At 35.0% G+C, this 27,796-nt stretch overlaps 3 protein-coding genes across 3 annotated transcripts in view; 1 reads left to right on the forward strand and 2 right to left on the reverse strand.

Moving 5' to 3' along the window:
- Positions 1-27,796, forward strand: part of CENPP (centromere protein P) — a gene marked incomplete at its 5' end in the record, with an annotated part of 232,063 nt that overhangs the window by 64,218 nt on the left and 140,049 nt on the right. The window lies entirely within an intron of this gene.
- Positions 1,620-15,980, reverse strand: OGN (osteoglycin; the record flags this gene model as incomplete). Its single annotated transcript, XM_079705976.1, has 7 exons — positions 15,945-15,980; positions 14,673-14,921; positions 13,160-13,256; positions 7,149-7,307; positions 4,940-5,142; positions 2,598-2,693; positions 1,620-1,790 (listed from the first exon to the last, which is right to left on the reverse strand). The coding sequence occupies exons 2-7, from the start codon at positions 14,844-14,846 to the stop codon at positions 1,620-1,622; spliced, it is 900 nt and encodes a 299-aa protein (XP_079562102.1). The 5' UTR covers positions 14,847-14,921; positions 15,945-15,980.
- On the reverse strand, positions 22,703-27,703 carry OMD (osteomodulin; the record flags this gene model as incomplete). Its single annotated transcript, XM_079705972.1, has 3 exons — positions 22,703-22,772; positions 23,833-24,161; positions 26,764-27,703. 2 exons carry the CDS (start codon positions 27,701-27,703, stop codon positions 23,833-23,835), a joined length of 1,269 nt encoding a protein of 422 aa, XP_079562098.1. The 3' UTR covers positions 22,703-22,772.

Below are 27,796 nucleotides of genomic sequence, written 5' to 3' on the forward strand. Positions count from 1 at the left end.
TAGATGTGCTCACTATTATACTAGCACTTTGAATGTATAAAGGGAATATTGGATGTGTTCAGTGTGCTCAGTGAACTTTCAGTCACAGAGAAATGAGGCTCGCACACAAAATGAGAAAGCCGTATAATAGTTATTGTTGCCAGTTACCACAATAAAATCAGTGAACGCGTTAGTGTTGTAGCAGTAATCATTGTGGCGTTAAGAGATCACAGCTGTTTTAGTGAAAAAATTTCATCTTGGGGTCAACCTTGACAAATGGGAAAATTGAAAAACAGGAGGTCATTCTACATATGGAAAAAACAGAAGCAAATGAAAAACCACCAATAGTGTTTGTTCTGGGAAAGTATACAGAGACCAACTTGATTCTAATGCATAATTTATGTTGGAAACAATGTCGGCAGTTTTTATATACACAGTTCAGACTCTTGTTTCTAAAGCACTGATCATTTTATATGCAACCCCAAAGCAGTGTGGAAACTAAGACTTCTGAGTGGGGTTTGCGCAAGAGGAAAGTAATTTTAGGAACTTTATCATCACTATTAGATTGAAGATGAATTCTCATCTTTAAACATACCAGTTAATCATGGGTCTCTAGAAAATGTGGCTGAGATGCTTTCTTGTGAATGTGTGGTCTGTTCTCAAGAACATGGATGTGTATGGGTGGGTGGGAAGGTGGTGTGTAGTAGTAGCACCCCAGAATTCACTTTGTTTTCATGTCTCACATTTGGATAGATTTATTGATGAGATTATCATTCCTATAGTATAAAAAGAAAATATTTTGCAGTATATATCATAATTGAAAGCCTTTACAGTGGAGAATTTTATGGCTGTTCTGAGAAACAGGATGGACTTTCAGGGTTTTTTTATAAGCATACTGATTTTGATGTGCTTGGCTTCCTAAAATGTTTTATGGTGGACTTAGAATGTTAATATTTAGATTAAAGAAAATTTTGTACTATTTTACTAAAGCCTTTAATTGTGTGATCACAAAGCAGAATAACTGAGCATTACTATATTAGCTCTTTATCAGAGAGTAAAATTATGCTTTATTTGGAAAGTTTTGCCTAGGTATGAGACTATATTCCTATTTCTGAGGCTAAGTAAAAATATAATAGCTGCCTTAATAGAAAGAAAACAGAGTTCCTACTTCATAATGAATAATGTATGAATGATAAAAGAAAAGTGAGAGGTCCCTGGAAATATTTAGCTTTTCAAAGTGTTTGGAACATATGCCTTAAATGCTTGCTTTAGGGATCCGGTAGAAGCCAGGAAAGACAAACAGTTGAAAGTTTCTTGGACTTATCCTTTCACTTCGTAATACGTCTTAAATTTGGGTATTTATATAAAAACATACCTTTTAAAGGGTACTCTAGTATAAACTGCAGGGATTTTGTAATGCTGTTCAAATATTTTCACATTACTTTGTTTTGAACTTAGAGATTCACTCTTACTTTTTGTTCGTTGTTATATGTAAGGTTTTTTGAACATCCTTGCTTAAAACATAAGTTCCTTCATAGTGGGATACAAAATTAATATTAAATACTTAAGCTCCTTTAGACATTGTTGAGACAGATTATAAGTATGTGTGTACTTTAGCTTATGTGCTGCATTGATAGTGGTTAAATGTATGACCCTACAGGCAATCTTTTTAAGCAGATGAAACTGTTGGGATGTTTTCCCAGGATGATGGGATTGCCCTCCAAGCGTATCTCTTCAATGCGGTCCCGAATATAACTGGTGTCATTAGCCTTGCAGAAGGTATCATCTGTAATTGAAGTTATGTTGTTAAACTAGAAAATAAAAGGGAAAAATTGTTTAGAAACCCGAAATCATCCTTTTGTATGTTGTGTAATGAGATCTCACAGAATATTTTATCTAAAAAGTGATTTTTAAAATATTGTACATACTGTGTATATATCTTCATGGTAATAAAAACCCTTGCTGAGCAATCGGAGCCTCCTTTTTTAAAGTCTACAGTATTACTTTGGAAGAACAGACTACTGGCTATTTCTAAGAGCAAAACCCATATAACAAATTTCTGAGTATAAATAAGATTATAATAACTGGATAAGGTATCCTATTCTAGAGTGTCAACTCAAAATGGGTACTGTTTCCTTAAATATACTTTAAAGAAATAAAAAGAAAAAATGGGAATTCTTGTGATGGTAAAAGACCACTTTTAGTTTATTCTTATTCCCTTTTCACTTTTCTATTACCCTCAGTTGATGTTGGACAATAAAGTCAGCTGGGAAGTCTCCAAAAGCAAGTGTTTACTGCTATTTGGAGAAGGAAACATAAACCACAGGTCTTAGTGTCCCCTAACTTCAAATCCACATGTCAGATTAACTAGGAGATGCCAAGTGCACACCTGGAGACAAATCCTACTATAAAAGCAGACCTCCAACCTAGTGTTACTGGTCCTTTGGTTGTGCTCTGGATAGAACCAGGGCTTCTGGGCAGGAGAGAGCATTTGGCTAAATATTAATACTTTTGATGGGCAAAATTTACGTGTAAATAAGTGAGCTTCCTAATGAATCATAAGATTGACCCATAATAATTTGAATTAAAGTCAGATAGTGTGAAAGGAGCAATCATACCTGAAGATGAATTACACGCAGACTTTCTGGTAAATTAAGAGGCACAGATTCCAGGGCATTGTGGTCCAAGTAGAGGAAGGACAGCTTATTCAATTTCTGTAAGGAAAAGGTGCTTTTGCTTAAGTGTTATTGAGCTCATTGCATTTCTTCACATGATTCAAGCTATATACACACATATATGTATAAATACATAGATATAGTATAGACACATATCAATACTACTAATCATTGGTATGGAAGTTTTAGGTTTGGTGGAATTTCTTTGTTTGTTTTGTTGTTGTTTGGTGTTTTTGGTTTTACAAGTAGTATATTTGGTCCTTTACGAAGGGCAGTAGAGCCCTGATGCATCCCCACATTTCTGTCCACTCATCTCACTTCTGAATACCATCATATTCAGCCTCAGCCCGCATGCCAATTTCTGGGGCCCTTTAAATTTCTCTTGGGAGCAGGTAATAAGGTTAATTCTTATGCAGGATTATATTTGCATCCTGGTACTGCCATAACCTCTCTTGAACCTTCAGAACTTTCCATTTCAGCTCCACCAATTTGTAGTAAAATGAATATTCCTAAGAGATGTGTATGCTTGTTAGTAAGATGTCTCCCAAAGCAGTTTATTAAATACATAGCTAAGTATGACTTTTTTACACCCCAAGGACTCTACATTGGATTACTCTTCATGATCAGTAATCCATTATTGTGTATAATTTTATAATATGATTTCAGGATGTAGTTTCCCCTGACAATAATCTTTTACCTTACCTTTGATATGCATCCTGTGACAGAATTTGGTAATTTTTTTTTTTTTAGAATTAATTTGCTGTTATTTTAATCCTTTCTTAAGCATCCTACAATTCACCATATGGGCACCAAGCTCCTGTCTTCCCCAGTGGGCCTCTTTAACATGGTTTAGAGTAACCTGATTTTACCAGTGGCTTTGGCAGCCTAGGGCATTAAGCAAAACTAGAAAATAGCTGAGTTTATCATTTTCATGCCAACTTGTCATGAATCCCTTCTGTAATCCACGTGTAAAATCCAAAATATTCAAACATTCCTTTTGTGAAATGTTGATTAGCTCCTGTAGGTCTTTTTTGTTTGTTTTGTTTTATAAATTTATTTATTTATTTATTTTTGGCTGCATTGGGTCTTTGTTGCTGCGCGTGGTCTTCTAGTTGCAGCAAGCAGGGGCTACTCTTCGTTGCAGTGTGCGGGCTTCTCATTGTGGTGGCTTTTCTTCTAGAGTACGGGCTTCAGCAGTTGTGGCTCACTGGCTCTAGAATGCAGGCTCAGTAGTTGTGGCTCATGGGCTTAGTTGCTCCACAGCATGTGGAATCTTCCCGGACCAGGGCTCAAACCCGTGTCCCCTGCATTGGCAGATGAATTCTTAACCACTGCGCCACCAGGGAAGTCCCTACTCCTGTAGGTCTTTAACATGCCAGTTATTCAAAGGTTTACCTGCTCAAATTGCATATCTTCAAATTACAAGCATTTTTTTGTTTTTAAAGTGAGTCCAGTTTTTAAAAGTCCCGTAAGAGTCCCTTAACTTCTGAGGAACTGCTAGGAGTTGTCATAAGGAGCTACAAACCTTCCTTTTGAACGAGGTCTTCTGTTGCCAACAGTAGCGTGATTGTCTCATCCTTTTATCTGGGGTTTCTTCCAGGACTGGGAATGAGTACATAAGAGCTATTGAAGTCCTGGGCTGAGGTTACTTCCCTGTAGACTCTGCATTTTGAGACAACCTGGCTATCTAAATCAGAGTAAATCACCTTGCCCTTTTCATGTGCATTTATTTTCTTGAATTACTAAATTAAGAAATATGTGTAATTTTTACTACATACAGAATTTTGTATTAGGTGCCATCATGGAATTCAAAAGAATGTCTACCTACAGAAGTCTATGGTCTAATACTTTTACGTATTAAAAATAAAATTCAGTGTTTACTTTAGAACATGATTTTTTCTGGTGTTTGTAAATTACTAATATTGTAAGGAAAAAAGAAACACAGGAACACTCCCATTTTGGGGTTTTGCAGACTGTTGGTGCCATGAGGGTGCGAACCTTGTCTGTATAAATAAATATTGCTGTGTGAACAAGGGAAAGAGATGTGACACCAGGTAGTCCCATGAAACAAGATAAAGGTATTTTAAGTGAGGTACAGGCATAAACTAGACTGAATAAGCCTAGTAGTATCACTATTTATCATGTAAATAATATCTTCATTTATTACATTAAAATAGTTTTAAAACAAAATTCTAGGCCATAGTTTCCTTTTCTTTTATCATGTTATTATTGGCTGTATAACCGATATTTTTATATTGTGCTCAGTCATACTATAAAATACTTACTTTGAAAGTATTTGCTTTGATTCCTCTACTCTTGATTTTGTTGTATTTTGCATTAAATAAAGTAAGCTTGGGAGGGAGAACTGGAAGTTTCAGTAGTTGATTTTCAGCTAGTGTAAGTTCTTCTAACAGTGAAAGTTTTGAAAAAGTACCATCTTCTATATCTTCAATCAAATTTCCCGTAAAATCAAGTCGCCTTAAGTTAGCTTGAAGGAAAAATATACAAAAAATAAGAAAATTTTAAAAAATATATGAAGTTAAATTCTTAATTGTCTGGACTGAGGAAAAGCATTTGTTTATCAGGTCATTCAAATGTCTTTTATTTTTAGTGCCTAGCAGAGTGTCTACAATTAGTAGCTCAGTAAGTTTTGTTGAACACTGAGCATCTACTCTGTGCTTGACACTGATGGTCTTTCTCACTGAAGTTCTAAATCTCAGGTTTGGAAGGGAACTTAAAGTTAATAGAGTCCTTCCATCCTTTTTTGTTTGAATTCTCAGTATGCTCAAGTAGTTTGGAAGAAACTCTTTGTTGCAAATTATGGAAAGTAAGCATTACTGATTGAATAAAATCATGTAAATATTTTTGGATTTTTTGCCAGCCTGTTGTATTGTGACTGTGGATATCTTATCTTAATCTCTCCATGCCTTATTGCTTGACAACAGTAAAGGCAAAAACGCTCCCTAATTTGTTACCGTGGTGCATACTGAGAGATAGAGAAATTCAATGTGTGTATTTATGTGTGCATCACTTTTGTCCATCCGGGATGATTAGAAAATAGGGTCCCTTCTCACTATTCAAGGTGGTCATGTCGATAAAGTCAATGTAAAAGCTGAATTAGTGAATATGGAACCATTGCTCATAGGGAATATACAGGGTTAGAGCCTCTCATCACACATTTTCATCAACCATTCAGTAGAAAATTTTATGCGTGTTTCTTTTTAAAGGCATCTTACTTAGTATATATTGTTGATACATTAACATTGAACTCACAGCCAATCAGCACTGTAACTCACACTTAAATAAAGATTACCTAACATGTGTTTTCTCTGTAAGGCACATCACATCCTTCTTGCAGTTAGGAACACTAGACAACATTTTAGCACTATACACAAAAATGTGGCACTAAGTAGACTGTAAACAGGATACTTGTTTACAGTATAAAAGCTGAAACAAAAGGCCAAGCATCTCATTCAGCCTATCCTGGATGGCTCATGTTTTTTGCCACTGTGCACGTGTCTACGAATGACCATGAAAGTGCCAGAAGTATTGATGTTTTGGGTTACAAATAAATTTTATCAAGTAGGCGAGTTTGAAAACATGGAATCCACAAAAGAGGAACAACTGTATTCAGTCAGTTGGGAGCTACTGGTGACAGCATGAATTCAGTTATGGCTAATCTTGTAAATGTGTAGCGGGGCCAGTGTGCATTTCTTGATGTGACTTTCTTCAGAAGCCCTTGACAGCATTGGAATCTAGAAAATTTATGAGGGATTAGTGATCCAGACTTGGACTTCATACTGCAGAAGTAGGGGATTTTGGTGTGCTCATGGCAACACCCTCCTGGCAGCTGTTGTAAGCTTTGATTGGACACCAGAAGTCCAGGATTTTTAATGACCTGGGAAGGAGTTAAATGGCACTGCTCTCAGCATTAGTTCCGTATTAGAGTCATCTGAAGAGTTTGGTTGTGGTGGTAAGAGTTTGGTGGTAATGACAACACCTGGGCCTCTAAATTTAGAGACCTAAATTAGAATCTCTGGGGACTAGGACCTGGTATCAAAATACTTTAATATGCAGCCAGATTTAAGAACCATGAGTTAAAGTAAGAAAAAGCAGTTTCTATGTTTTTATAGTGAAGGTAGAAAATAAAACATTGTCATTGGAGAAATATCCTGATTATATTTGTATTGCTGACTGACTGAGGCAAATGGATCTTGAAATATTGGGGTTGAGAAGATATAGTTGCCCATATGTTAGATGGGCCACTAACATAGACTCCGAAGTCACCAGTAAAGAAAGATGACAGTGAACATCTGAATGGAAAGGAGATTCACCAGTAAACCAGTGGATTTTTGTGAAGTGTGGTGGATACTTAAAATACCTCAACAGTCACTACGGTACATGTGGTAGGCCACAGGTACCTAGAAACTTGTGTTTATATGAGTTAAATACTAACACGAGTTAACACTAATATCTTATTTAAAATTAACTTACGTATGTCTGCAAAATCTTTGGCAGTCAACTTTTTAATTTTGTTGAATCGTGCATAAAGATAGGCTGATTCCTTTGGCAAGGGTGGTACAGCATCAATGTCAACTTCTTCACAGTATACAGAGCCACTTAAACAAACACATAGCAGGCATGTGGGCATTTCTAAATTGGGAAACAAAATCATAAAAATCAGTAGTTTAAAAATATTTGACCTCTAGTGTTAAAATCCTTGCTATCATGAATGTTATTACCAATTTGAAAAGATCCTTTACAGAATTATGTGTGATAACAGGAAAGACGTTATGGCCATGATAGCTAGTAATCTATATTGTATCTGATAACTCACCAGAATTCTATTTTAAATTCTGTAATCCACAATCTCTTTTATTCTCCTATCTGTTTTAGCAGTGATCATTTAATTGCTGAATTGATTGACAGTTACATTTCTTCATTGGAGTATCAAAAATCATAAAGCAGGACTTAAGGTAAATATAAGCTTGATTTATCACTTGGAGTGGTGCAAACACATTTCTAATGAGTTTAGGAACCACTTAGTTAAATAAGCAAACTATTAACTTAAAAATTGGAGTCATCATGGGTACTGTTAGAATCCCTATTGTACCCTACGTCATTCATTGCATTTACTTGTCATGCATCTTTCATCTCCTTCAACCTGCAACAGTTCCTTAGTCTTTGTTTTTCATACCTTTTACTGTTTTGGAATTTTTTGAATTTTTTGAAACTTTTATTTTCAGGGCATTTATTTTGCAGAATATCTTTCAATTAGGGTTTATATGAGGTTCCTCATTTTTTGGCAGGAATACCATGGAAATAATGTTACATCCTTAGTGTTATGTATCTGTCTCATTCCTTATGATGCTGTCTTTGGTCACTTGGTTAAGTTAGTATCTGCCATCGTTCTCACTCTGTAAAATTACTGTTTTTCACTTTGTAATTTGTACCTTCTAGAGGAGTACTTTGAGATTCTAAACATCAGGTTTGTCATCAAACTTTCACCCTCTAGTTTTATCATCTGTTGAAGATTCTTACTTGAATCATTTATCACTAGGATAATTGCCAGTTATTTGCTAATTCCATCATTTCTTCTACATTTGTTAGTTGGCATTCTGATATAAGGTGGAACATTCCCTTCTTATTTGTTTATTTCTGTCAGTATGAACTTATGAATTCCTCATCCCATGGGTAATGTATCCCATAATACGTTAATACGTTACTGTCTTATTTATTTTGATAATCACATTGTCACAGATTAGTCAGTGAGAACTCTTAAGCTCTGTTTATCCTCCCACAGCCTTTTTATGGTTCCATGATATACAGTAAGTTGCACATATTTAATTTGTATAATTTATAAGTTTGAACATGTGTATATGCCCATGAAACCACCACCACAATCAAGATAATTAACATATCCATCACTCCAAAGTTTCCTCATGCCCTTTGGTAATTTCTCCCTCCCAGCAACCACTAATCTCCTTTCTGTCATTATATGTTAGTTTGCATTTTTGAAACTTTTATATCAAAAGAATCATGCAGTATACACTCTTTTGTCTGGCTTCTTTCACTCTGCATAATTATTTCTCAAAATAATTTTGTATGTATCAGTAATTCATTCTTATTTATTACTGAGTTCATTCCAATTTATTCCATTGTCTCAGTAAACACAATTTATACTGTCATCTCTTACGGACACTTGTGTTGTTTCCAGTTTTTTGCTGTTTCAAAGAAAGCTGCCATGAACATTTATGTATGGACTTAATGCTTTCATTTTTCTTGGATAAATACCTAAGAGTAGAATGGCTGGGTCTTATTATACGTATGTATTTTACCTTTTGAAGAATGTCCTAAACTGTTTTCCAAAGTGGTTGTGCCATTTTACATTCTCATTAGCAGTGTGTGAAAGTTCCAGTTGCTCCACATTCTTGTCAACATTTGGTACGTATGGTTGGACTTTTTTATTTTAGCCTTTCAAGTAAGGTTTGTTGTGGTATCGCGTGTTTTAATTTACATTTTCCTAATGACTAATGTGCTAAGCATCTTTTTTTTTTTTTTTTTTTTTTTTTTTTTTTTTTTTTTGCGGTACGCGGGCCTCTCACTGCTGTGGCCACTCCCGCTGCAGAGCACAGGCTCCGGACGCGCAGGCCCAGCGGCCATGGCCCACGGGCCCAGCCGCTCCGCGGCATGTGGGATCCTCCCAGACCGGGGCACGAACCCGTATCCCCTGCATCGGCAGGCGGACTCTCAACCACTGCGCCACCAGGGAAGCCCCGCTAAGCATCTTTTTATATACTTATTTGCCATCCACATATTTTTTTGTGGTGAACTGTCTATTCATATCTTTTGCCTGTTTTTTTAAATAGGTTTTTGTATTATTATTTTTGAATTATAAAAGTATATTCTGTAGATATAAATCATTTGTCAGATTTATGTTTTGCAAATATTTTCCTCCAGTCTGTGGCTTGTTTTTTTATTTCCTTATCAATGTCTTTTGAAGAGCAAACATTTAGGGCCTTCCCCAGCAGTCCAGTGGTTAAGATTCCATGCTTCCACTGGAGGGGGTGCATGTTCCATCCCTGGTTGGGGAACTTAAGATTCCACATCCCGCATGGTGGGGCCAGGAAAAAAAAAAAGAAGAGCAAATATTTTTAATTTTAATGAATAACAATTGATCCCTTTATATTGTCTGGATTTCAATGAGCAGGTCTTGTACATCTTTTACACATTTATACCTATGTATTTTTTATATTTTGATTAATTTTAAAAATTAAATGTCCCCACTGTTCTTTGAGAACTTACTTATTTTCTGGCATGCTAAGATGTCCCAGACCAATCTTGCCCTTTCCTTGCCCCAGGCCTGAAATCAGCTATTATTTCAAGGAGTACTGGTCCCTTTTAGTGGAGAATGGTATTTAGAAACCAACATTTGGGTGTGGATGTGCTCATTGCTACTGGGATCTCATTGCTTCTGGGCTTTTTCAGCAAAGAGGCCTGGGAAATATATGTTTTTTATTTGGCGCTCTCTTCATATATAATACACATACATACACACAAGTATATGTATATGGACATGGACATAATAATACACAAGTACACACATGCAGACATACATATATACATGTATATAATACATGCCATATGCTCATATGAAAACATAAACACATCATATGCATATTTTCACATACACACTCATACAGGGAGGCAAACATGTGTATATCTATTTCTGTATCTCTGTGTACAAACCAGGAGTTGATCCTGATATCTTTCATTCCACTCCATCTCAACAGTGTTCATTTTAGCCTTCCCCCTTACCATATTTGTAACACCCTTCTCTGACAATGAGAAACCTGGCTCTTGTGATCCACTGTGCATTTACTTTACTCAGTCCCAGAACACACATTAAGTAGTCTCATTATTGCTAACCTATAATACTATGGAAGACAAACCTACCCACTAGAATTTAGTATTTGCCTATTTTATTTTGTCTTTAGCCTGAAAGTATACAGTCAAAATACTGTGTTTAAGGGTTACTTCGATTAGATTTTTCCCTGTGTAGTGTGTTATGTTATTGATTTGAAATGTAATTAAGTTTCTATTTTTCTGTTTGTTTGCCAGTTTGGCTTCTTTTTATCTTATCCTAGTTGGTTTTATTTATAAATATATTTGTTTGTTTGCTTATGTGAATATAACGTTATTCTAAAATCAAATCTACACAACAAGTGTATACTCCAAGAAGTTCTAGCACCTTCCCCCAGTACCCCTAGTTACCATCTCCCCCTCCTTTCTACCCCTAGTCCCATCTGTAACCCATAAGTAACTAGTCTCAGTTTTTTAATTACTCTTCTTGAATTTCTTTTCACAAAGTGGGCTGATGTATGTATATTCTCTTACATCCCCTTCATTCTTTTTTTTTTTTTTTTTTTTGCGGTACATGGGCCTCTCACTGTTGTGGCCTCTCCCGTTGCGGAGCACAGGCTCCGGACACGCAGGCCCAGCAGCCATGGCTCACGGGCCCAGCCGCTCTGCGGCATGTGGGATCTTCCCGGACCGGGGCACGAACCTGTGTCCCCTGCATTGGCAGGCGGACTATCAACCACTGCGCCACCAGGGAAGCTCCCCTTCATTCTTAGGTGAAAGACAGCATACTGTAGATACTCCATTGCATTTTTTTTTCACATAATCTCTTCTGAAAATCACTCCATATTAGTTATAGAGATCATCCTCATTCACTTTTACAACTGCATAGTATTCCCCTGGGTGGATGTACCGTACTTTATTCAACCACTCTTCAATGTATGGATAACTAGATTGTTTCCAGTATTCTGCATATGCAAGCAATGCTTCAGAGATTCTACGTATGTGTTTTCTTACTTTTGGAGGTATATCTTTAGGGTGAATTCCTAGAAGTCAATTGCTGTGTCACAGAGTAAATGCGTATTAGGTTTCATTAGATATTACCAAATTCCTGTCCATTCTACCAGTTTGTATTACCACCAGCAACGTATGTCAGTGTCTGATACCCTACTGTTTTGCCAATGGAATATATTAATATATTTGTCAGATAGGTTAAAAAATTTTTATCTCAGCATAATTTAAACTTACATGTGAGATTGAACACCTTTTATGTGTTTAAGGGCCATTTTTATATCATTTTGTGAATTGTCTGTTCATATCTTTTGTCCATTTTTCCAGTGGATTTTTGATCAGTTTCTTTTTCCTGGATTTTTACTTGTTCTTTAGAAATTAGAGATATTAACTCTTTATCAGTGATATATATTACAAATATTTTTCTCAGTTTTCAGTTGCCTTTGGCTTCATTTATGATGGTTTTTGACATGCACAAGTTTCATTTATGGAGTCAAATTTATTGATCTTTTCTATTATCGTCTCTGGATTTTGAGATACCCCACACCCAAGTTATCTTCTACTATTTGTATGGTTTCACTTTTTGCATTTAGACCCCAATTTATTTGGAGTTTTTCTGTGTAAGATAGGGATCTAATTGTATCCCTTGTCAGTTGACTACTTAGTTGTCCCAGCCCCAGTTTTTTAAAATATCATCTTTGCTTCAGTGATTAAAGATGTTACCTTTATTATTTACTAAATTTCTACATGTATTTCTTTTTGTCTGTGGACTTTCATTCATGCACCAGTATTACACTTATTTTAAGTATGCAGGCTTTAAAGCATGTTCTGATAGGTGATCTCATGCAGGTTTGATTTTCCTTCTGAACTTGAGGATCAGCCTTACCAGCTCTTTAAAGAAGTTCATTGTTGTAAATTTAGGGAGAACTGACATCTTTGTGATATTAAATCATCCTATTCAAGAGCAAAGAATGTCTTTCCATTTCTTCAAGTCTACTTTCACTATGATACTTCTCAGATTTCTTAAGATATATTTTCTGGTTTTGCCCACTTTAATTTTTTTGTAGCAATATAGAGATTAGTGTGTGATTTTTTTTTCATATTGTCATGTGAAGTAATGTTCTGTGATAGAGCAAGGATAAACCAAATAGAAACTAATAAGTAGGACTTTGTAATTTGTTATTTTATAAGTTTTCTATTGTTTTAATTGAAATGTACATTATAATTATTTATGTATATAACTATGTCTCTCTTCCTTGAGTTTCTTAAAGGCAAGAATTATATTTTATTTACTTTATCCTCAGGCTACATAGTATTTGAAAATAATTGGTGTTTAACAAGTATTTCTTGAACTGATTTTATATAGACAGAAGCACACACTTTGTAGAGGCTAAACTTAGACTAAACTTTGTTCTTGAATGTTCTATTCCACATTTCTCACTCATAATGTGGGATGGCAAATGATGAAAACTCACAGTATACCTGTTTGACTTTATCATTAGAGATAAAATTCCACTGTTTGGATCTACTATATCCTGATGCAATTTTTGATTACTATAAGGAATAAAGTTCCATTATAAGCTATTTTTTAAAGCTCCTTTAAAAAAATTTGATGATAGAGTATTCATACTTACCATCATTTTCTTTCTTGGGGGGTAATGGTTTTATGCTCTCATCTTTTTGTAATTGAAAACCTTTCTCATCGGGTATTATTATCATAGTTTCTTTTTCCTATTGAAAAAATAATCATTTATTATCAGGTGTGACAAAGACCAATTTGTACTGTAAAACTGAGGGATTACAGACAACATTCTCCCGTAAGTGTTCTGGTTGAACAGCCTCTCCCCTTTCCATTTGTCTATTAAATGTCGTTGAATTCTACTCCACTTCACAAATATCTTGGTCCCTGCATTTATATTAAGATAGAGAGACTCCTAAAGCAATGTAAAGAGAAGAAACAGAGAACTTTTTATTTACTACTTTTTAGGGATCAGGAGATTTTTGAAAGTATTCTTTAAACTGATTGATAGATTCAAATCAGCCACGTGAGCCAACAACTTGTTGTTATAGTGGGCCTTTTTTCCCCCTAAGCTATAACTATATATACCTATATTATATATATGTGATAATAATAATACTAGCATATTAAGCAACTCCATTGAAAGAAATTGTACTGTTAACATTTGCTCATCTGTACTAAAAAAAAGAAAGAAGCAGTTATAACTGTTCACTCTCAAAATCTTTGTCATCTTATTTATAGTGGAGAACTTTTGAAGCAATCAACATTGTTATATATTTGGCTGCGTTGCTCATTTTCCATTTGTGTGTGTGTGAGAGAGAGAGAGAGAGGGAGAGAGAGAGAGAGAGACAGACAGACAGACAGACAGACAGACACACGGTAGGCAGGCAACAGATACTTATGTGCTGTATTAACTTTTTCCTTTCCCAGTGTTCATTTCTGTGTGCCAGTAAAACCACAAGTAATTACTTAGCCCCCGTACAAGTCGAATATGAAGATGTGGTGTGAAAGTCATCCCTGTAGACAATGACAGTTACCGTTACTTGGTAAAGTGATGGAGTCTGAATTGTTAAAACCGATTAAAAATTAAGTAATATTAAGTAGTTTTCATTTTTTGATACTGTGTAGTTGACATATGTGAATTATTGTGAAATGCTGTAGATACAAAATAAGCAGTACTCTTTATTTCCTTGAACCACTTCCTAAAACAATAAACCTTAAGCTGGTGATTCACTTTTATTTCTCCTAATACACATTTCTCCTATTTTATTTTAATATGCATATATAGGACATTATGTAATATTACTTAACATATAAATCTCAACTGGTCAGAGATCATCTTAAATTTTAATTTTCCTTAAATTTTATGTTTTAAATTTTAGTTTTCCTTAAATCTTATGTTTTGGTTGCTATAGATACTGTTTGGTTATCATGGATTCTATGTATTAATTTGGGAAGCATGCATACTTTAAAAATATCATCTTAGGACAGTTATTTTGAATTATTTTGAAGCATTTAATGTGCTTTTCCTTTCCTCTTACCTTATCAGACACATTCAGAAAAAACAAAAACATACATTTAAATGGGCGACTATTTTAGAAATTAAATTTAGAGTAGAAATAAAATACCTTAATACTTTTTCCATCCAGGGATTTATCCTCATAATCTCGGCTAAATAAGCTTTCTTCAAAATTATCTGTTCCATAATCATAGATAATGCGTGAATCCTGCTGAGATGGTGGTGCTGGCTTTATCAGAGGCACAAACAGGAACAGGAGAAGTGTAGATTGCAGAGTCTTCATTTTGGCAAAAATGAAAGTGACTGGAAGTTAATAAGCTAGTGGCCTGCTGACTGTGGGACAATACTCTCTTTTTCCCTGGAAATAAAAACGCAGACCATAGAAGCAATATTTAAAAGCTTAGAGGACTTTTTGGCAGGTTATACGCAGTTAGGGACCAGAGAACAAGTATTTAACCCTTAGTGATCTTTAATTAGATGCTAAAAGTTTTTATGTATCAGCCACATTCTGAAAAATAGTTTCAGAAAATAGTTTTAGTTCCTTTTCTATCAAAAATCCAAGCAATGTTGATAATTTCAGTTTTTTAATAATTAGGTGCCTTGAACAAAGGTACTTGTTTGTAATTGAAGTCTTCTTAGGATACCTGTAATATAAACAGTTAAAATGAAGTCCCATGATCCTGTCTCATGTGAGTTAAAAAATATCATATTTCAACTTTGCTCCTTTATACGAACTCTTGATTTGTATTGGTATGAGCAGAAACAAGTTCCAGGAGCAGTTTTAAAATTTAAATTTTAAATTTAACATTATGAAAAGTAGTCATTAACACTTTTTTAGGTGGTTCAGAATATGGGAAAAGCCATAATTTAAATTTTCTTAGTTTTATAATTTTTATAGATATCATTTCTTTTAGTTAATGGCATTTCTTTTAAAATTTAAACTATGAAAAATGCAAAAATAGTATTGCAGACTAGAAAAAATATAGAACTTTAATCAAAGATTTAGAGGGAATGAAATGGGAAAGATTCTTTTAGGCTCACTGCTGGATTTTATCTGGTGGTGCACATTTTACACTTTTTCATAAGTAACTTCAGACAGAATCACTCATAGTTGCTGGTGCTGCATTGTCGATACCAGTTTGTCAAAAATCAATGGTTGAAAATTAAGAATAACATGGTTTTGTGACTTTTGCAGCACCTTGTTCTTGCCTGCATGGACATTAAAGTTATGCAATGATATACTTAAGTGCTTGTTAAAAAATAATTGTTCAAAGTAACTGAAACATAAAAAAATTAAAGATGGCCTTTACATTTACTAAGATTGTTAGATGTCACATTTTAACAAATGATATTTAAAATAATATGTGAAAAAAGAGCCTACCGTTGTAGCTGTTTTGAAGTTTTTTGTGATTTTCCTCAGTAGATGGTCATGGCTTGCATTAGCCCCAAGTGGGAGGGTGAATGAGAAAAGCTGTGGATTGATTTCAAACTGCTGAATAGAATTTCAGGGCCCAACAGCTTTAAAAGCAGTTTCCATGTGGTAGAGATCTTTGCCAACATTCTTTCTCTAGGGTGAAATGTAGTGTGTTGTACTAGAGAACTGTGCTTAAAATGTTTGTAACTGCTGTACTCAGATTGCTCCTACTGATTACCATAATTTTGTTATTTTTACCTTGTGTAATAAATACTCATGTTTTTGTGAATATTAGTTTATGAAGATGACATAGTTTAAAAATCATGCTTTTCATTTTAGTGCTTTCCCAGGAGATAAAACATCTGCTTTTTGAATGAAATAAAACACCAAACTAAAGCATAATCTATGCTCTTAATTTTATGAAGAGTAAAAATATTGTTCTAGTACTTTAATTAGTATATAGCCAAAAAGTTTCCAGTGTAGAAATTAGTTTTAGCACAAATTATTTTTTAGTTTAGTCATTTGGGGTCCCTCTCCCCCTTTATTTTGTTACATATAACGAAAACTCAAGTGTCAGAATTAGCTTTTTAAAAATAAATTTTATTTATAATTTGGGGTTTGATAGTAAAATATATTTTTGTTTGCTAAATGAAGGAAGCTGCTTTAATTATTTTAATATTAAATTTGATTTTTTTAAGTTGAAGTGGGATTTAGATAACTATGTGAACATCTTTAAAGATTTGTTTTAATTTTATTGCTCTTTGGTATTTTTAGCAGTCAAGGTAACATTTCTTCCTCCTCTAAGCTAAAAATTCAATAAATATGGATATGGATAAATACTTTATTAAAAAGTAGAAAATGAAAGAATACTAATTTGTTCTGTTTTCTATTCAAAATTGGCTTTAGAGTTTTTCGAATTAAAGCTTGGATAAACTAAGACTTGAATACTCATGTTTTTATTTGAATGTGAATTATTTTAAATTTAGTTGTGATATTCTCTGGTTTTGGTTGATATAAATTGTCAATTTTATGGCTTTAAAGTCTTTGAAAATATCTAATAATGAAACAGCAGATATTGATTTGTTTTCTGTTGTGTGGCAGGTTTAATGGGATGTTGAGAAATGAACTGGATAGATGTTAAATAGATTTAGAGAATCTTAGAGATTCATAGTTTACTAATGGTATACACAGTTTGACACTTTGTAGTAATGAAAATTATTTTGTGGATATAATATTTTTTTTCTTGAAAAATTATGACCAGTAAATATAGTTTTATTGGCATTCATTCATTTAGTAGAAGTTTATTGAGTGCCACTTCTCTGCCAGTACTACAGAAAAATAAACTCAGACAAGCAAAGTTCATTTTCTCCCCCCAAAAAGGAAGGGTTTGTAAGTTAGCAAGAAGGGCAACAAACAGGCGACAGAATGCACAGTGAGAGACCTGCTACACAGAAATGTGCACAGAGTTCTGCAGTGGCCTGGGAAAGGGTGAAGCCACAGAGACTGCACCATACTGACTTCTCTAGAGAAGATGAGGGGCGGGGGCGGGAGGGCAGGCCGAGAGAGAAGTGCTCTAGGAATGGAAGCAGCACACAGGTGGGGAGGGTAGATCATTAAGGAAATGGATAATTAGTTGTATATGGCTGGAGCTTGGAGGGAGAGAGAGAAGAGGTGAGGGGGGTGGCGCATGTTAAGAGATCAGACAGGGGACTAGAGGTCAGATTAAGGAGAGTCTTTTATACCTTGCTGAGGTGTTTGAGTTTTATTTGTAGCCAGTGAGAGACCACTGAGAGATTTTTTTTTTTTTTTTTTTTTTTTGCGGTATGTGGGCCTCTCACTGTTGTGGCCTCTCCCGTTGCGGAGCACAGGCTCCGGACGCGCAGGTTCAATGGCCATGGCTCACGGGCCCAGCTGCTCTGCAGCATGTGGGATCTTCCCGGACTGGGGCAGGAACCCGTGTCCCCTGCATTGGCAGGCGGACTCTCAACCACTGCGCCACCAGGGAAGCCCCCACTGAGAGATTTTTAAGCCAGTGAGTGACATGATTCTATTTTCATTTTAGAAGTATCCCTCTAATGTTGCATTTCTGAAGAATATCACTGCTTATCTATTTTATTGGTTATTTATTACAAGTTTAATGGTCTAAAATAACACGCATTTATTATCTCACAGTTCCTTTGTAGCAGTTGTGTACCCATAATCATATATATGCCATCTCTTTGCAATATTGTGTTGGTTAGAAGCAAGTCAGAGGTCACATCCACACTTGAAGGGGAGATGACTACACAAGGTAAGATTCTAGAAATACTCAGAATTACACTGGAAAATATGTATGTTCCCACCCACAGTTAGCCAAACTTTAAAGTTTGAGAGCACAGTCTCCAAAACCATCCTCATTTCTTACACCAACTGAAAGTTTGGGGGGTTCCCCAAACTACCCTCACATTTGATAATTTTCTAGGACTCATGGAACTCACTGAAAACCATTCTATTCATGGTTTTGGTTTATCACAGGGAAAGGATACACATAAACATCAGCCAGAGGAAGAGACACATTGGACAGAGTCTATGAGGGTTCCAAGTGCAGAGCTTCCATTGTTCTCAGGATGCGTTACCCGCCTGGCATTGATGTATGACAAAGAATATGGGTATTGCCAACCAGGAAAGCACTACTGAGGCTCACAGTTCAGTTTTTACTGGGGCTTCATTACATATGCATGATCAATTGAGTATCTCACATGGTTGAACTCTGCCCCCAGGTTGACTGATACTATATGACACATCCTAAATCACATGGTTGTCTTTCTGGCATGGCCAACCTAAGACTGTTTGGTATGGCCCGTCCCACCCTAAGATTGGATGTGTAAACCCCCATTCTAAACAAAGATAGAGATTACCTCCTAGAAGCTGACAGCAAAGCCCAAACCCCTCTTTGGGGTCAAATTCTTTACTACATAGTTTCCAGTATAAAATATGTTTCAAAGTTAGATTGTTTTCTACTCCAGAAAGAACTATTGTGTCCTAGTAGAAAGCTATTTAGCTTTCACTGAACAGTAATAAAAGATGAAAGCTAAGGCTCAAAAGCAGGCATTTATCCAAAATTGAGAGGGTTATCTCTGTGGAGTTCTTTTTGGTGACCCTGCCACATTATCCTTGGTATCTTTATAGGGTTTTATATCTTTGAAGGTGTCCCAGAATTTTGCCTTCTGTAGTCATCTCCCCTTCAGTGTGGGAATGACCTCTGACTTGTTTCTAATGAACATTCTAGGATTTTATGGGAAGTCTATGATTTGAATCTCCATCTCAAATCTCTGCTTATGCCTGAAGCCTAGTTGTTTGGTCAAATGAGATAAAGATGCGAACCCAAGTACTTCCCGGACTAAAGGCTTAAGTTTAAAGGGAGGGGAATTATGACTCAATATAAAGAAGGGTTAATGTTAAAAATGTATCGTATTTGTGATTTTAATTTTTCTGAGTAGTACATAAGTCTACGTATAATAAATTTGCAACCTAAACATGCAAGGACGGACATATCCATAAATGTCGTGCTATTTACTTGCTAGGCATACCAGGTTATACTTATTTAGGAAATTGGAACATGTAAGAAACTTTGGATTTTTAGCAGTTATGATTTAATTTTGTTTCTAGCTGCTGTTATTCTTTATTTCTAAGATTTAGAAAAAGATGGATTTGGAATCAGGAAATTGGGGTTTTAGTTCTAGCTTTCCGTGGGTCATATGAATCCTTTGCTACAGTAAAAGTATACAGAAGAGACAGGTTTATTTCTTCTGTTTTTTCTCCATGCAATTGGTTTAGTATGTTACGTGATATGCATACATCTGCATTTTGGGTTAGTGGTTCCAACTTGAGGAATAAAGTAAAAATGTATAGTTTTCAGGTAATATTTAAACACATGCTAAACATTCTCAACCAGTATTATTATAAGCAAATTTATTAAATATCCTTTATTTTTATTTCCTTTCTAATATGTTTGCTAATTAAACTTGGGTTCATGGTATGATTTGGATTTATTTGTTAGTGGTCACAAACACACAGTTCAGCCTCAGAGCTAATATAGAGCTAATATACTTTGAAGTGTAATGAGAAAACTGATGAATTTTCATCTGTTTCTTTCCTGATATAAATATATCATCTGGTTTTGTTTGCAGCTCTGGTAAGAGGTAGAACTTTATTCTTCCATCCTCCTAGGGAAAGCATTGGTGGTTATTTGTTTTGTTTTCTTTTCAATGAGAAATACTTGGGGTAGGCATGAGTTCCTCTGGACATTTTTGAGTAACAAAAGATGGTTGTTAACCTGCCTCCTTACTTGGCCCTGCAGCTGGAGGACATTTTGTGACGTGTTTATATATACATGCCTTTAAAGGGAGAGCAGAGGTGACCTCTTCTTCCTTATAGACAGGAAGAGTTTGACTACTCTAGCCAGAGGAGCCAGGCAGCCAAGTGCCTTTTGAGGGATGGAGGGGACTCTGCTTCCCACCCTTGTAGGCCATCTAGAGGTGCTTTGGAAAGCTGAACCAAATAATGACTTGGAATATGTTTGTTGTGGGTATATGATTTAAGCTCCCTCCTCTCTCTCCCTAATGAAATCGTTAGTAAATTCTGTCTTGTTTACTAATCTTTTGTACAAGTGGAACCTTGCAAGGAACCTGAAAGATGCTAACTCCATTCTAGAGGGTCCCCGAGAGAGCGCCAAGGCATGCGAAGCACAGCTGGTGGCTGGGGGCACATATATCCAGTGGGCTGCTGGGCTGGGCATACTGCAGTAATTACTGCTTGTAGGGTACCTGTAACTGGCATGCAGTTTGTTAAATGCTTTGGTATGTACACTATCTCTACTTGTCCTTATAACAGCCCTGTGAGAACCACCTTCCTTATAGAAATGCAGAAAGGGAGGCTTCAAGAAGTAACTTACTCAGAGTCATCTTGCTTAGTTACAGGCGTGAAGTCAGGCTTCTACCAGGGTATATCTGATTTCAAATTCCTTGTTACGAACTGCTAAACTGTGCAGTTTTTTTCTTCACTAAGCCTATTCATTGAAGATTAAAATGTATTTTCATTTGTCAATTTAGGAGGAGGTAAAAATAGGTGCTCCAGAATTCTGAAAATTTGGAGGGTTTTAACTGTGCAAGAGGTGAAATAAGTAATTACCATATCTTTATATTAATCTCACCTTAGGACCTATTTTCTCCACTCTTGCCAATCAGTCCCTACTCACACATCAAAGTACCACCTCTTTGAAGCCTTCAACTGCTTCACATCCTGGCCAGAAATAAAGTCCGTATATCTGTGTTCACATCGTGTTTCAGTTACTGCCACATTGTATTTCTTTCTTCCTTTTGTTAGAGTGAGTTATTAGATTTTACTGTCTCTGTTAAATTTTTAAATAACAGCTTTATTGAAATAATTCACATCTTATGCAATTCACTTTTTTAAAGCGTACAATTCAGTAGTTTTTAGTATTTTCAAACTTGTACAATCATCACTGTAATCAATTTCAGAATATTTTCATCACCCCCAAAAGGAAGACTCTATCCATTGTCAGTCACCCCCCAGTTTCCCTTTATTCTCCTGTCCCCCAACCCCAGGCAGCCAATAATCTTTCTGTCTCTATAGACTTGCCTCTTCTAGACATTTTATATAAATGGAATCATATAATAGGTGGTCTTCTGTGACTGACTTTTCACTAGCATAATGTCTTCATGGTTCATCCATGTAGTAACATGTATCAGTACTTCATTCCTTCTTTTGGCTGAATAATTTTCCATTGTGTGGACATACCACATTTTGTTTATCCTTTCATCAGCTGAAGGACATTTGAGTGGTTTCCACTTTTTGGCTATTAATGAATAATGCTGCTATGAACATTTGTGTACATGTTTTTGTGTGAACATATGTGTTCAGTTCTCTTAGGTATATATCTAGGAGTGGAATTGTTGAATCATAGGTAACTAACTTTTTCAAGAGCTGCCAGACTGCTTTCCAAAGCAGCTGCACCATTTGACTGTGTCACCAGTGGATTCCACTTTCTGTACCTCCTCATTAATACTTATTATTTGTCTGCCTTTTTGATTATAGCCATCCAGTGAATGTAAAAGGAATATCTCGCTGTGGTTTTGATTTGCATTTTCCTGATGGCTCCTCATTAAATTTTAAATTGTTCTGGGTAAGAAATAGTCTTCTCTTTCTGATCTCCTAAAACACCCACAGTATTTTCCACATAATTAGCTCATAATAAATGTTTAAATTTATAACCCTATTTAAAAAAATGTCAATAAAGGGGGAGATGGTCCTTAAAGTTTTTTTACCTCTTTGGAAAATGTGCTTTACCCACATCACTAACGTTTTGCTCTTACGTTTACCCTCACACCTGTGTCTCATAGCGTCACAGGTGCACATATGTATTATGTTTGACCTCTCATTACTAAGCCCTGCATACCAAATGACTTGCTGAACGTTAATTAAATGAATGAATGAATGGAGTGTTGTTCATGTTCATTCTGGATTGTTGAGCTTGTCCCTGGGGGCATGTGGGTGTTCTGTTTCTGCTACATGCTAATAACCTAGTCGAAGATATAAAGAGCATTAGAGGCTTCATTTTAAACTGTCATCTCCAGAAAAATAGACTCACCACTAGAAAACTGCTTTTAAAATATAGTTTTAATTTGTTTTTTTGCATACTATTTAAATTGTTACTGTTTGTTTGAGGGATTTCCTGTGTAGGCAGTTCCAGATTTGTGTTTATTCCTTATCTGAGGAATTCTGTGAAATATTAGCCTGGTAAATCAAGAAAGTTCATCATAGAAGTTATACTTCATTATAAGGCATACTTAAAATGCTTCAAAATGATATATGATTTTTAAGGATTTAAAGACGATATCAAAGCTTGTCATTCAAATTTCAAAGGAACTCTATTCAACTTTAACACTATGTAAATAAACATTGGCTGATATACATATATGTTTCTAATATATTGTGCTAGGAAAATAGAAGTGTTTAATTATGTTGATATACTTTCTTGTGCTAACATTAACTTAACCTTGTGAACAGAGCAGTTATGTATTAGCAAATCTTTATGTAACTAAAACTTTTCTCTAGTGAATTTCCTATAGAAACACTGGAATGCAGTCAAGATTGTTTTGTACAATTGCTGAAATTTGCTAAAATACGAATTGTGATAAGATGATTTGGTGGGTTTTTTTAGGTATCCAAATACAGGGTTTAAATATTTGTTGCTTTCATGCTCTGAGAGAAAAACAAGACTAGTTGATTTCATAAGTCTGTGTGCCTTGGATCCTTAGTACGATAGCCTCTTTTGAAAATCAATAATATCATTCTGTGCTCTAAGTGGTAGGACCAGGGGGGTGGCTGTCATGGTGATGATATTCAAATACAAGTGTGAAAGTTTTTCTGGACATTAGGTCAAAAAAATAGTCTATTCCTTAAATGAGTAGCTGCTGTTACATTAATATAACCTTCTGGCATTTAAACACTATGCTCATAGTGATTTAAAGCACATGGCTTACAGTTCTTCTTTCATCATTATTAGAAAAATTACTTTAACAGAAGTGGTCATACTTGCTTTTCTTCTCAACATGATGATAATTTAATATTCAAAGTGTAGTTTTTGATTCCTACTTATTCTAATTTACATTTCTAAAGATTTATATCATTTTGAGTAAGTTCTAATCCTGTGTAATGATGCAAATGTTGTCAACAACCTAAATTCAATCTGATCTCATACTAGTACACAATACCAAGTATATTACTACGAGCTATGCATATTTAGTTAAATTTATACTGAATAATAAGATTTTGTGAAGTTATAAATGTATACCTATATAATTTCTTGCCATTCTTGACTTCCATAATAGTGAGGGTCAACGTTTTCTTCTGTTCCTTCTTCTTCTGGGGCTTCATGGTGATCATCGTAGTCTTCACTGTCACCATCATCTTGAAATCTCCTGAAAACTTGGGTCTTCAGTTGTATTGTTTGACCATTAGTGCTTCTTTGTTCACCATAATAAATAGTGTGTATATGAGGGAAGCAGAGGAAAATGTATGAGCTTATTGGCTCTTTTAGCTTATTTTGATCTACACGAATGTATGTTAAATGATGGTAATGTAGTGGGTCAACAGATGGACACATCAATGTGACATTGATATCTGAAAAATACAAATTAAAAATTAATCCTACTGTATTACATCCATAATCCTATATTGAATTTTATTAAAATGTTTATGGGGTATAACTTTATTAATTAAAATACTTGTAAGTGGAATTAGGCTTAATTATTTTTTACAGTAAACAAATAATAAAATGAAAATGAAACTATAAATGAATTTTATATTATCAAAATAAATGGTGGCTTCATTGGCTATTAAGTAATTATTTAAGTATTAAATAAATTATTTAAGTAATAAATTCTTAGTAGAAACAATCTCAAAAAGAAAAAAGTGAAAATCACCTATAGTTCTACTACTCAGGATCTCATATTTCTTTGTATACTCTACAGTACTAATTCTCAATGTTCAAGGTGATAACATTTAATAGAAAAGACTATAAACCTTGGAGTACACCTTTCTCTGGGGCCAATTTCTGCCATTTCCCTAGCCAGCTTCAAAGCAACCATTTTCAGCAATTTGTAAAGCATACGTTTTTAAAGACTCGTCCTTTAAAAGGTCAAAATACTCTTCTTTCTGTCTTTAAAAGACAATGATGCTCATCAATGAATTCAGTAAAGTTGCAGAATACAAAATTAATACACAGAAATCTGTTGCATTTCTATACACTAACAACGAAATATCAGAAAGAGAAATTAAAGAAACAATCCAACTTACCATCACGTCAAAAAGAGTAAAATAACTAGGAATAAATCTACCTAAGGAGACAAAAGACCTGTCTGTACTCCAAAAACTATAAGATGCTGATGAAAGAAGTAGAAGATGATGCAAACAGATGGAAAGATGTACCATGTTCTTGGATTGGAGGAATCAATATTGTCAAAATGACTATACTACCCAAGGCAATCTACAGATTTGGTGCAATCCCTATGAAATGGTATTTTTCACAGAACTAGAACAAAAAAATCTTAAAATTCATGTGGAGACACAAAAGACCCCGAATAGCCAAAGAAATCTTGAGAAAGAAAAATGGAGCTGGAGGAATCAGGCTCCCTGACTTCAGACTATACTACAAAGCTACAGTCATCAAAATGGTGTGGTACTGGCACAAAAACAGACATATAGATCAATGGAACAGGGTAGAAAGCCCAGAAATAAACCCGCACACCTATGGTCAATTAATCTATGACAGAGGAGGCAAGACTATACAATGGAGGAAAGACAGTGTCTTCAGTAAATGGTGCCGGGAAAACTGGACAGCTACATGTAAAAAAATGAAATTAGAACATTCTTTAACACCATACACAAATTAAACTCAAAATGGATTAAAGACCTAAATATAAAACCAGATACTATAAAACCCTTAGAGGAAAACATAGGCAGAACACTCTTTGACATAAATCACAGCAATATCTTTTCTAAGCCATCTCCTAGAGTAATGGAAATAAAAAAATAAATAAACAAATGGGACCTCATTAAACTCAAAAGCTTTTGCACAGCAAAGGAAACCATAAAAAAGATGAAAAGACAACCTAAAAAATGGAAGAAAATATTTGCAAATGATGCAACCAACAAGGGATTAGTCTCCAAAATTTATAAAGAGCTCATACAACTCCATAACAAAAGACCAAACAACCCAATCAAAAAATGGTCAGGAGACCTAAATAGACAATTCTCTAAAGACAACATCCAGATGGCCAAGAGGCACATGAAAAGATGCTCAACATCGCTAATTATTAGAGAAATGCAAATCAAAACTACAATGAGATATCACTTCACACCAGTCAGAATGGCCATCATCAAACAATCTATAAACAATAAATGCTGGAGAGGGTGTGGAGAAAAGGGAACCCTCCTACATCGTTGGTGGGAATATAAATTGGTACAGCCACTATGGAGAATGGTATGGAGGTTCCTTAAGAAACTAAAAATACAGCTACCATATGATCCAGCAATCCCACTCCTGGGCATGTATCTGGAGAAATCCATGGTTCGAAAGGATAGAGGCACCCCAAATGTCATTGCAGCACTGTTTCCAATAGCCAAGATATGGAAGCAACCTAAATATCCATCAACAGATGAATGGATAAACAAGATATGGTACATATATACAATGGAATATTACTCAGCCATTAAAAAAGAATGAAATAATGCCATTTGCAGCAACATGGATGGACCTGGAGATTATCACACTAAGTGAAGTAAGTCAGAGAAAGAAAAATATCATATAATATCACTTATATGCAGAATCTTAAGAAAAAATGATACAAATGAACTTATTTACACAACAGAAACAGACTCACAGACTGAGAGAACGAACTTATAGTTACCAGGGGGGGAAGAGTGGGGGAGAGGAATAGATTGGGAGTTTGGGATTGACATGTACAACAAGGACATACTCTATAGCACAGGGATTGCTGCTCAATATTGTATAATAACCTAAATGGTAAAAGAATTTGAAAAAGAATAGATACATGTATATGTATAACTGAATCACTTTGCTGTTCACCTGAAACTAACACAACATTGTTAATCAACTATGCTCCAATATAAAATAATTAAAATAAATAAGTAAATAAATAAAAATTAAAAATAAATAGTAAAAATAAAAACAATACACACAAAAAAATGAAATGTTACATACTTTCAATTTCATTATTTTCTAGGTATAGGTGTTCTAAATTTCTTGGAATATAGAATGCTTGCTTCAGTTTGTTGTGTCCAACATTGAGCACTATAAGGTTGGAAAGATTAAAAATATAATATGGGATGTCTTGTAGTTTATTGTGTGACATTCTTAGAGCATGAAGTTTTGGGAGTTCATTGAAGTAATTTTCTGGTATAGCAGATATTGAATTATTTTCTAAAGACAGATACATAAGTGAAGAAGGCAAACCAGGAGGCATTGATTCTAATCTGTTATTACATAGGTTAAGCTGCATTAGTTTTTCCATTTTCGCAAGGATTTTTTCTTGTAGTGTAGAATCATCAATTTGATTGTAACAAAGATCAAGCATGGTCAAGTTTACTAGCCCATTCACAGCATTTGTCTGCAGTCTGGAGATCTGATTGTAACCAAGAAGAATCCTTTCCAAAGAGTTAGGAAGAGGAAACGGAAAGTCTTCTAAATTGTTATGCTGTAGGTGAAGTTGTAGTAGATTTGACAATTTAGCAAACACACCATGATCAATCTTTTGAGATTTAATTTTGTTGTGGCTGAGGTTGATTTCTTTAAGATGAGTGGCATTGATGAATGAATCTGCAGTCACAACCTCAATTTCATTAAACTGAAGATAAACTTGCTGAATGTATGCTGGAATATTTGGGATATTCTTGAGTTTGCGATTATCACAGTACATTGATGATGGAAAGTTAGGTGGACAGAAGCATTCACTGGCACAACCTAAAGTATGCTGATGAAATGGAACTCCATAATCTTCATTTTGATGAAATTGGAATTCTGGTTGGTAGACATCATCTGGTTCTTGGTCATAATCTTCATCCCATTGATAACTTTCATACTGGCAATATACTTTGACTCCAAGAAAGAAGAAAAGGACACATACTGGACTTGAAAAGCCCATGTTCCTTTTTTTGTCCTATTACAAGGCAAAAAGGAAATATATTGTGGGAAAAGTGAGTAAGCTGAGAATAATTTGTATATAAATTGACAGTTA

The sequence above is a fragment of the Hyperoodon ampullatus genome, assembly GCF_949752795.1.
Source record: "Hyperoodon ampullatus genome assembly, chromosome: 6".
Taxonomy (NCBI): Eukaryota; Metazoa; Chordata; class Mammalia; order Artiodactyla; family Ziphiidae; genus Hyperoodon; species Hyperoodon ampullatus.